Genomic DNA, 11,653 nt, shown 5'->3' with positions numbered 1-11,653 from the left:
TCCCAATCAAAGTACGTTGGAAACATGTTGAAAAGATTTTGTCTAGAAAACGCAAAGCATGCTAAAACCCCTATGAGTGCTACCCTTCAGTTGTCCAAAGATGAACATGGTAAAAATGTAGACAATAAGATGTGCCAAAGCATGATAGGAAGTCTTCTTTACTTAATTGCAAGCCAAACTAATATTTGTTTTAGTGTTGGTGTTTGTGCTAGGTTTCAAACTAACCATTCAAAGTTACACTTGAATGCAGTGAAAAGAATCATGAAATATGTTTCAGGTATGTGTGATTTTGGTTGTTGGTACTCATTTGATTCTAACAATTGCTTGGTTGGACATAGTGATGCGGATTGGGCAGGAAGTTTGGATGATAGAAAAAGTACTTCGGGTGAATGTTTTTACCTTGGGAACAATCTTGTCACATTATACAATAAGAAGCAAAATGCAATCTCCTTCTCTACTGCCAAGGCTGAGTACATTGCCATAAGGAGTTGCAGTACTCAAATTTTATGTTAAAGCAAATGTTGAATGATTGTGGTGTTGATCAAGATTGTGTGACAATTTTTTGTGATAACACAAGTGCCATTAACATCTCTAAGAATCTAGTCCAACATTCTAGGATAAAGCACATTGACATAAAACATCATTTCATTAGAGAGTTAGTTGAGGAAAACATCATTGCACTTGCTCATGTGAACACAAAATCCCAATTGGTTGATTTATTTACAAAAACATTTGACTACAACACTTTTGTTTTCTTGAGGAAGTCCATTGGCCTACTTCAACTTGAATAGTTTTTCATTTATGTTAATGAATAAAGCATGAACATGCTACTTTTATTTTTGTTTGTCAAGTTCTTTGATCTATGCTAGCACTCTAATTGTCATTTATTTTCTTTTATCTATGTGCTAACTCTGGTATGTTGTGTCTATTGAGACTCTCTCTATAACATGACCTTATCTCATCATGAGTTGATTGTCCATTCTTGTCACCATTATGAAAGAGTTACCTTGTATGAAGTGTGAAAGTTATTTTGAGTAATTTTCTAATTTGTAGTTACCCCTATGTTTTGGAAAATCTACCATTAAGAGGACTACCTTCTTGCAAGTGTGAAAACTACATTTTGGTTACGTTTATGAGAGTTATTTTCCCATTGATCAAAATGAAAAGAAAAATCTTTATTTCCTATGCTGAAAAAGAAAAATTAAAAATTATTGTAGGGTATGAGGGAAGGGGGAGTTTCTCTTGCAAAATTTTAAATTGACCAATGTGTCATTTAACTCCCTTGAGGACACTATCACACACTTAGACAAACTCTTGTAACTTTATCTCATTGGTGTGTGATTGAGGAAGTGTTGTTTTGATTGCATTTTATTGACAACTTCCTTATGAGTGAGTTTTTTTTGCCTTTTTAAGATTGAAAATTTGATCTATTAGAATGATTTGCACAGATTGACTATCTTGACCTTCAAAAATTCATGTGAAGCATTTCATCTTTTTAATTTTTGTTTTAAAAATTTGTTCAATAAAGTCTAGTCTTTTGAAAATTTCTAATGTTCTTTTGGGAAACTGTGTGCTCACACGATTGCCTGTGTACACTCACTTAGGATAGAGTTCTATTTTTGGTATAACTCTCTTTACGGCATTAGAATCACCGCCTGCTATAAATGTGTTGCCCTAATCTTTTTCGCGTTAGTCTTCACGTTCTAAACCCTATTGCGCTGCCTGTGTTCTTTGTTCCTCACAATTTTTTCTCTCAAAATTTCACTGATTTTTTTGTTCTCTCACGTGGATTCAAGAAAGAAAGCGATAGAGAACCCAAAAAGTAAGGTCATGGAGGAATCACTCAAGAAAGGATTTCAATACCTGAAGAAATCTAGCAAGAAAAAGGCGACAAAAGAGAAAACGCCATCGGAATCTGATTCTGCCACACCAGAGGAATCCTACGAGGAAGAAACCAACCGTTCATCCTCACCTGTCTCTTCCTCTATATCCAGTGATAATTAGGACTTTGTGCGGTCACCAGAGGAGTCTGTCCCTGCCTCACTTGAAAAGTCACAAGAAAAATCCCTTTCAGCGTCCTATAGCACCTTAGACAACACTCCAATAGCCATTCTCAAATCATGCAAGGGTGCTTCTATGAAAGTTGCTCCATCAAAGCCCCTGACTCCAACAGAGATGGCGAAAAAGAAGGGAAAGGCTGTCATGGAAGAACCTTCATTTGGTAATATCTCTCCATTTGTTTTGCCTACTACCGAGTTAAGATTTAAGAGCCATATTGTGAAAAAGTCAATTGTGAGCAAGATAAATGTTAGGTTAGAGGATTTTGTTGAATTTCATTCCATGATGAAGAAAAGAAATTTGCTGAATTTCATTCCATGATGAAGAAAAGAAAATGGCTAGGTACTATCACGGGTCTGACAACACCGTTCAGAACAAGAGTTTTACGCCAACTTTGGCTTAGACAATGCTGAACCAAACTCTAACGTGCATAATGATAGAGTTTATGTTTGAGGGCATTGGGTTCTATTTAAAGAAGATGTTGTTAGGGATGCTCTAGGTTTGAAAAAGAGTAAGAAGAATTTTGATTTGACTAGTTTAGATTTAGACCAAATTGTCAAGGTGATAACTGGTGGTTTGATTGCAAAATGGCCTAGGAGTGGAGTTCTTCAGCCTGGTGCACTCACACCCTTCTACAGGCTGTTGTTTAAGATCTTTTTAACCGACTGGTCTCCTTTCATGCATGATTCAACTGTTAGACCAGAATGAGCACAACTCATGTATGGGATTACTCAAGTGAAGAAAATCAATTTGGCTGCATTGATCTTCACTGGTGTTAGGGTGGCAGCACAATTCACTCACTCTCTCCAGATTTTTCCATTTCCTTCCCTGATTTACAAAATCATTTCCACTTACAAGCCAAAATTTTATGAAGTGGAACCCTTATTGAAGATAAAGACTATCACCAAGAAGTCTCTTAGACAACCTTCAGGGAACTTGTCTTCCACTTCCTCAGCTAAATAATCTAAGACTTACACTGGACAGTCCAAGCTTTTTGTTGCTATATAGGATTTGGAGACTTCCATGGAGACTGTTCTCCAATATGTGAAGGAAATTCATACTTCCTTTAGTGCTCGGATGGATAAATTGGAGGCTGATTTGAAGAAGAAGAAACCTGTTTCCCCTGTTTTGACTTCTGCTACTCTCGTTGCTCCTATTGCCTTTACTCCCCTACCTGCTCCAGCCATGCCTACTGAGGATCTTGCAGCTATCATTCAAGAAGATCTGGCTGGTCATGGAGATGAGGAAGAAGCTGCTCATGAAGATGTAGAAGAACTTGAAGATGCAGCTGCTTAAGACAAGCCAGGTTCAACATTCTGAAGATAAGGATGCTTCCCATGTGTGCACTACGGATGTCTCTCCTTCACCTATCAAAGAGAAAACCCCTCCAGTCCAAGATGAAGCTATAGACACCTCCTCTACTACTCCTCCAAATGTTCAAGTGGAGGACTCTCATGTCACCATCACAGCCCTTCCAAAGCGTAGAACCAAAAGGAAAGCTGGCCGCACTTCGTTACCCTCTCGAAAATCTTCAAGACTTATGAACAAAGAGGGCGAGTAAGCATTATGGGGGAGTGAAGTTATTATTATTATTTTTTTTATTTTGTTCTGCTTATTGTGTTTTGTTATGTTTATTGCTAAACTTTGAACTGCTTTGCTGTCCATGAGGGAGTTTGTTATTTTCTTTATGCTGTTTTTGTTATGTTTTTGTAGAACTTTTTAATTTAGTTTATCTTAATGTTTTATTGACTAACCTTGTGTTCGTATTTGTGTTGTTTTTGGTTCTTTTGTATGTTTATTCTTGCAAATCTGCAGGTTTGATTGGTTGATTAAAATAGGTTTGCACTTGATCTCATTTATGTTCTTGTTCATAAGTTTGACAAAGGAGGAGAATATGGAATATTCATATTTGTCAAACTTATGAGTTGTGTGTGTGCACAACAGTTATGTGTGCACAATTGTTGTCAATCTTATGATTTGACTTGTTTTCTTTGTTGTGTGTGTGCACATCGGTTCTGCATGCACACTAGTTGCCAGACTGGTGTTTTGGCTTATTTCATTTAGAGTGTGTGTGTGCACAATAGTTTGTGCTTACACTCTCGCTTTAGACATTTGCAACCCAGCACATGTTGCATCTCTGATAAAGTGAAAAAGATATTGTTTATCTTTGTCTCTCACCTTTTAGGACCTTTTTACACGTGTCATAGTATCCTTAAGTGGTCACAGGGAATAAAGTTTCTTTTTCTGATTTGTTTTGTGGTCCAAACCAAAAGAAGGAATATTTTCCTTATTTGGACAAATATGGACCAGTCCCTTGTTGGCTGATGTGGCACTTATGTATTGAGCAAGAAACCCTTCACTATATATCATCTCATCTTGCATATTTGAATCTAACATTTTGATCTTTTATTTCATTATACTTTGAATTTTCTTAGAGTATTCTTTCACTAAAGGTTCATATGTTCATTTCCATTATGTACCAAAACCTCACCATATCAAACATAGATTTGATGGCTCTTGGAACATGGTTCCTTTGCTGATGCTGGTGCGTGACATCGATGCTTGAAGCTTGGTGGTTCACAAGTTGTTCGCGGGTGTGTTCCCGGCATGAAGAAGGTCCAAGGAGTTGCTACACGTTAAGGATTCAGAGTGTGGTGTTAAGTGTAAAGTTGAATAAGGAGTTCTTTTTACTGTATCTTAGATCAACTTTGAACTATATCTTGTAATGTGTTTTTAACTTAGTGGATTGCTTCGATCTAGACAAGGTCTCATGGATGTAGGCTAAAAGTGGATTTAGCCGAACCATGTATATAACCGTGTTCTTTATTTTCCGCACTTGTGTTTGATGTAGATAAATTGGAAATGTCTTAAACAACTTGGTAATATTTCCGCTACACTTAAAAAATGGGTAATCATACACTAAAGTGAGTTAAATATACAGCTCTCTCCCCAACATATATATTGGTGTATATATATTAAAAGAATAAATTATCATTATTTAAATTAATATATTGGTGTATATGCCTTTTAAATATTGAATTATTATTGTATGATTAAAGCAATAATAATAAAATACCAAAACGACTTTTTCTTAGGCACTAAGTAAAGTCTAATTATTTATTTATAAATAATGGATATTAGTGGGAATATTCTTTGGAATATGCCAAGAGAATATTAAGGTTAGAGTTTGCCTATAAAAAGGGGCCTTAACCCTTATTTCCCAATTAGCCCATTCTTACCTGCCAAGCTAAAAGTTGTAGAGATAAAATTTCCTAGAAATTATTCTTCCCTTTTTCTTCTTTGAATCTCCACTCCCAAACTAGCAAATTGATTGAGTGGGTATTCTTGTCTTTGTGTGGATCACCATTCGTTCACTTCTCCTCTTAAAGTGCAAGCGTTTTTCTTCAATTAAAAATCGGTGGAGCCTCCAACCGAAGGCTTGACTATAACGATTCTTTAATCTTTGTATATATATTTGTTTTGAATGAGTTATTAACATCAATCTATGATTTGGGATTAAATAGGTTTCGAATAAATTTTTTGTTTATTATTCTGCATTTTATTCGATTAAAACCCTACACGTTGAAACTTTGATCTTTGGTGAATTATCAACCATGAACTTGAACAAACAAATCTCTTTACAAAAGGCCTTAAACATGGCAGACAATACACTATTGATAGATTCTTTTGAGGTAAAGAATTGAACCTTTAGCATCTCTCTTAATAAAAATAGAGGAATTTGATTCTCAAGCATCATCACGTCTTTTACAATCGCATTCGCGAAGCTATGCTTCCTGAATAATCTTGCATACGCGACATCAGTGAGAGCGCAAGTGCTTTCATAAGCACCTCATCTTCTTCCACCGAAAGAATTTCACCAGCAGTAGCTGAGAGAGATATCTTAGACTTCTTATTTTCTTCGATGGCCATCACCCAGGCCAATGCGGCATCCGTTAAATATATGAACTTTTGATAGCATGCTCGAATATCGGCTTCAAACTCCTCCATCAATTTCTTTACAAGATCTTTGAAATTAAGGTTTTGAAATCGAAGCTGTTGTTGAACGCTCGTCGTTGCAATCTTGTATCCCTCCATGTCATGGAGCTCTGGACGCCAATATTGGTTGGGACCAAGTGCAACATGTTGTGGAGTGTAACAATTAAGAGCCATATACATTAGAGTTTTAGGGTTGTTAAGTTGTCATCCCACCTAAAAGCTCAACATATATTAGACCAATAGGCTAAAAGACTCAAACTTGGATTTTTTTTTTTCTTTATCCAGTTTTTATGTGGGGATTCGAACTTGAGACATTTGACTCTGATACCATGCTAAATTGTCATTTCATCTAAAAGATTAAGTTAGTCCGTTAGGGCTCACCATATATTAGATCAAAAATGAAAAAAAAAAAAAAAAAAAAGAATCCAAGTTTGATGTGAAGGGATCTATTTGTCTAATATATGTTGCGCCCTCATCTATTAGCTTAAGCTTTTATGTGGGATGACAACTTAACATGATATCAGAGTCAAATGTCTCAAGTTTGAATTCCTACATACAAACTAGATAAAGAAAATTTAAAAAAAAAAAAAAATCTAAGTTTGATGTGAGAGATCTTATTGGTTTAATATATGTTGAGTTTTCACCTATTAGTTTAACCTTTTAGGTGGGATGACAACTTAACGTGGGGATGATGGGGACGATGAAAATTAAAATTTTGCTATTACTCTTGGGGCGCTCTTGCTCGATGCTTCTTCGATAGAGAGTCATGGATTCTCATCCATTACTGCACTCAGGCTGAGCCATGTGTTAATTAATTAAAATAGAAATTGTGGTTGAGTTGGGGAAATCTAGCTTTCTTTTATAGGTGATAGATGATTATAATTTTGATCATCACTATATCCGATTATATATATATAAATCTTTATTCTTAATTTAGTAGTAGTGGGAATTAGAACTTTGGGATCACTATTATTTGAATTAATATTTGATTTTTTCTTGAGTAATCTTTCCGTTTAGCTTAGTTGCCAAAAAAGAAAAGCTACAATTACTAGTATTATTCTATTGGCTTGAAAAACAAAGGAAGCCTCAATTTTATGTAAGTTCCATGCATCAAACTAAACATTTTACCATTTTTCAGTGGAATTTGTGTTTATATAGGCATAAAAATGAAGATTAATTAGTCGGTTTTCCTTTTCTCACATATTTGTCATATAGAGTTATAAAAAAATCACGATCATCAAAACTATTAATCTATGAATGTTAATTGAAACATGGTGGGTGCAGTTTTAGAAGAACCAAAACCATCAAACATCTCGAAGAGCAAGAATTTTATTTACATGCCGGAATATAGTGTGTATAGTTGGGAAAGCATATTACACTGTATTTGATTTAATATTATACTTTATTATTGAGTAATCTTTATTCTTGATATGTTCCCAAAGAAGGGGAAAAAGTTACAAAAGTAGTGTTCTTATTCTTAGATCATAAATCACATGTTACATGCACGGTTCACCTGACGCGTGGGGATATAATATAGTACAATGTATACTTCATGAAACTCTTAGAAAGAATAAAATCAATTTAAATAAAAAAGCACTAAACCAGCTGGTATTGGTGGCTAAAAGAAGTTGATAAAAGTTTTGGGCCTATGGCAATCATTGTGCCCAATTGAAGAATCTCGAACAGGACTCACCATAACCTAATTAGTGAATTACATAATTAGTATAACCTTCATGTATAAGATTCTCTATTAACAATAAGTAATGAGTTATTTTCTCCTAAAGTGTTTTAATTACATTTGATTTGATATTAACCTCCATTATATTTGATAGTGCGAGGACTGCTTTTTTTTGTTTTTTAAAGAAGAAAATAAAAGACACCGGCATTCCAACAGTTTAAAACTTAAATTGTTGACACGAATTTTTAATCATGAATCATTGATAATTTAATGGTTTAAAAGTTGATAAGATGACAATGAAAATAATTACCTCTAACTTCCATCTAATATCCATTAGATTGTAATAAATCAATGGCTATAAATTTGTGTTCCAATTTAGGTCATAAGTTTAAGTTAAAATATCTCAATTCTGTATGTAATAAGTCTTACCCTAAAAAAAAAGAAGAAATGAATGAAAATATATGAAGATCAATTAAGAAAACAGTACAAATAAAACCGATAACTAGGAAAAGCATATAAAATTTTAGATACAGAGACTCTTAAGCCCTACTTAATATTAGGAACTTCTAGCAAGCATATCCAATTATCGCAAAATCAAGTTTTAACGATCGTTTGCATTTCCTAATTTGGCAACAACCTTCTTTCTTTATTCCTTGGACCCGAGAAAGCACTCGACAACCTTCTTTCTTTATTTTAAACAAAGAAAAACCTTTGAAACCTTCAGATAAATAACTCACACCCAGGAAAATTAAAAACAAACAAACAAAAACAAAGCCCTTTATTATTGCATGCATTGTGAGAGCTGGGCTACTTCTTGAAATGAAAGATGGTGGTGCAGTCGTAGGCGGAGCAGAAACTTTCAAACATCTGGAAGAACAAAAGCAGAACTGCTGCCACGAATGTGAGAAACTGCCAGTATTCATAAACATAGTTATTCATGAATTTTTTAGCTTTGATCTTCCATTTTCCATTGTAATACTCGTTAACACTCTTGATTTCTGCATCCAAATCTTTTACTTTTTTCTTCTTCAGAGACCTGCTCATTGTATTCCACATACTGGCTGCCTCTTCGTCGCTTTTCATCTTGTTACGAATAATGCCCCGTTCCTTCAAAAGCTTCACATCACCCGCAGTATCGATAATCCCATTCATCAACTCAGTGTAACGTGTAAAATACAATGAGGCCGATGGATTCGATGCTTCATACGCCACTAAGTTTCTCAAAACCACTTCTGTGTTGTCATCTAAAGTGATGGGAGGGAGCTCAAATATAGCTTTCTTGGAATCAAATTTTATGACTCTGAAACTTTTACCTTTCAAAATGGGACAAAAACGTACCCCAGCTCTTTCAAGTTCGGTGGCGGACGGAATGTCGATCTCCGGTGGTTTACTATCATCTTCCCCACTTGATTCCGTTTTAGACAGACCATCTGAACCCCATTGAAGCAAATATGTAACAGGCTTAACTATTAGACTCGCTTATGGGGGAAGTTTTAAGCCACTAAGAGCGACTATACTCCCGGACAGGAGTCGACAAGTTTTATGTTTTAACTCATGAGGAGATTTGCTCTTCGGTTTCTGTTTATCTCCAACACCATCATCTTCAGTATTATCATCATCACCAGCTTGCTGACCATGTGATTTATAGGGTAGAATCGTGTCATACATGTAGTGGAGCAAGTGGTGATAATCATTGCGTTGTGGAACACCAGGCTTTTTGCTATCGGTCAAGAACTCGAAAGGGAAAACCTTCCGAAGAAAGGCGTACAACAATTTATACAGCGTGCTAGTGGCCTTGGCGGGTGCTTCTTCGTTTGATGCTACTCCCTTTGATGAGTATAGAGCATGCAGCGCGTCTTCTAATAGAATTAGCGGAATTTGATTCTCAAGCATCATCATATCTCTTAAAATGGCATCCCGAGCAGCCGTACTCTCTGTATACTTCTGCACATTTTTAATTCCAGTCACTAGGAAAGAAATAATTTGTCGATCTTCAAAGAGGTCCTCACCTCAGTCGATGGAAATTTCACGCTGATCTGGAGTATTTTTCATTATTTTATCCCGCTTGTCTGCTTTCTTCAGCCAAATCACTTGAAGGAACTCAAACAAGAATGCTGTATCTACCGCCATCAACCAGGCTAAAATGTCGTCTTTAAAATATATGAACCTATGATAGTGAGCGCGAATCTCTTCGTGTTTTTTGACGAATTTATCGACAAGATATTTGAAGCTACCTCCGGGTAGATGTTGCTGAAAGTTTTTTGCGGCGGAAATCTTGTAACCCTCCATGTCATGGAGCTCGGGGCGCCAACAATGGTTGGGGCCAAGTGAAATATGCTGTGGAACGTAAGAAGTAGGAGAATTATGCATTAGGGTTTTGGGGACAAGGAAAATAGTGACATCACGTTGATTGGCCGATTTGCATTCAATGCTTTTAATGACAATATTGAGCCAACGTTCCTGCTCATCCATGAGTTGAGAATGAGGAAACACAAATGTGGACAGACTTGGAAGGCTTTGGGAGCGTTGGGGAAAACTACGAGGAGCCATTTGTGTTGTATTTTTGAAAATATTTGGTTAAGTTCAACCGAGACTGGTGAGTGTTTTATAGGTAAAAAGACTTATAACAAAGCATTTTTCTAGACTAAATCTTTACATTATTCTTAATTAAAGTTACAAAAATATTATTCTTATTCTTAGCTCAAAAATTTTGGAGTGGTCTTTCTCAATGTTAATTGCCTTTTTTTTTTTTTAAGAGAAGAAATGATCATTAATTTATATACATTTTAAGCTCTTTCCGTATCTTATTTTTAAACTATTAATTCAACAAAATTTTGTGAACCCACCACATCTTTTTCTCTTTGGCTGTATATAAATATATGCTCCTTACCTTAATTAGATATGTAATGCGGAAGGTTAAGGAGTACTATTTTTTTATACACAAAATATGAGTCATTGGATCAACGCACTATGAGTGTGACATTCAGTACAACTTGCATAATTAATGTATGAAAAATGTGGTGTTCCCAAACCTTCTCCATATATATATAATTTCCACACCAACCCCACCGAGAAAGACGGCCACACTACCACCAAAGAACCACCATGAAAACACCACCATGAGTCGAAGAGATAGAAGATAATAGTGCTTCCTCTAGTGAAACGAGGCACCTAAAAAGAGAGAAGAAACTTTGATGATAATAGGGGTATTAAGATAGACTTACCCAAATTCAGTGGAAGTCTTAACCTAAATGACTTCATTGATTGGTTGCATGAGATTGAACAAGTATTTGAGTTTAAGAACTATAATGAGGAGAAGAGGTGTAAAATAGTCATATTGAAGTTCAAGGAGTATGCCTCCTTGTGGTGGGAGAATACAAAGAGGAAGAGAAAAAAGAAAGGGAAGACTAGGATTAGGTCATGGGAGAAGTTGAAGAGAGTGTTGAAGAAAAGGTTCTTGCCCAACAATCACAATCAAGATCTTTACCTTAAGCTCCATAATTTGAAACAAGGAGATAGAAAAGATAAAGAGTATATTCAGGAGTTTGAAGGATTGGTGTTGAGAAGTGATATTTCGGAAGAGAAAGAGAATACAATTGCAAGATTCATTGGCCGTTTGAGTAAGGACATTGCGTACAAGATTGAGTTGCAAACTTACCATCCTTTTGAGGATGTTTGCAAGCTGTCTACAAAGATTGAGAAGCAATTGAAGAGCATGAAGTCTTTGGCCCCCAAGAGGCTCTTTAAGGAGAATAACTACCAAAGGAGTTCACCTTCCTACACCAAACCATATGTGACACCTACGACTTATGATTATGATAAGAACAAAGCCAATGAAACACAAAAGGAGAAAACAGGTTTGTTGAAGAATGATACTCCATGGCCAGATTTGAAGAACAAGAAGTGTTTCAAATGTCAAGG

General features: G+C 35.7%; 1 protein-coding gene across 1 annotated transcript; it reads right to left on the bottom strand.

Annotated features, from left to right (window-relative positions):
- Positions 1–8,539: 8,539 nt before the first annotated feature.
- Positions 8,540–10,282, bottom strand: LOC116121841 (putative UPF0481 protein At3g02645). Its single transcript, XM_031407761.1, has 3 exons — positions 9,824–10,282; positions 9,250–9,676; positions 8,540–9,162 (listed from the first exon to the last, which is right to left on the bottom strand). Exons 1-3 carry the CDS (start codon positions 10,280–10,282, stop codon positions 8,540–8,542), a joined length of 1,509 nt encoding a protein of 502 aa, XP_031263621.1.
- Between the last annotated feature and the right edge of the window lie 1,371 nt (positions 10,283–11,653).

Source organism: Pistacia vera, unplaced genomic scaffold (genome assembly GCF_008641045.1).
Source record: "Pistacia vera cultivar Batoury unplaced genomic scaffold, PisVer_v2 Contig129, whole genome shotgun sequence".
NCBI classification, from domain to species: domain Eukaryota; kingdom Viridiplantae; phylum Streptophyta; class Magnoliopsida; order Sapindales; family Anacardiaceae; genus Pistacia; species Pistacia vera.
This window is presented reverse-complemented; position numbering and strand designations above follow the sequence as displayed.

Coding starts and splice junctions, on each gene's coding strand:
- LOC116121841 (XM_031407761.1), bottom strand. CDS start 10,282: ATGGCTCCTCGTAGTTTTCCCCAACGCTCCCAAAGCCTTCCAAGTCTG. Junction 9,677..9,823: donor TCTTGTTTGAGTTCCTTCAA/GTGATTTGGCTG, acceptor AAAAATGTGCAG/AAGTATACAGAGAGTACGGC. Junction 9,163..9,249: donor TTGTCGACTCCTGTCCGGGA/GTATAGTCGCTC, acceptor AATGGGGTTCAG/ATGGTCTGTCTAAAACGGAA.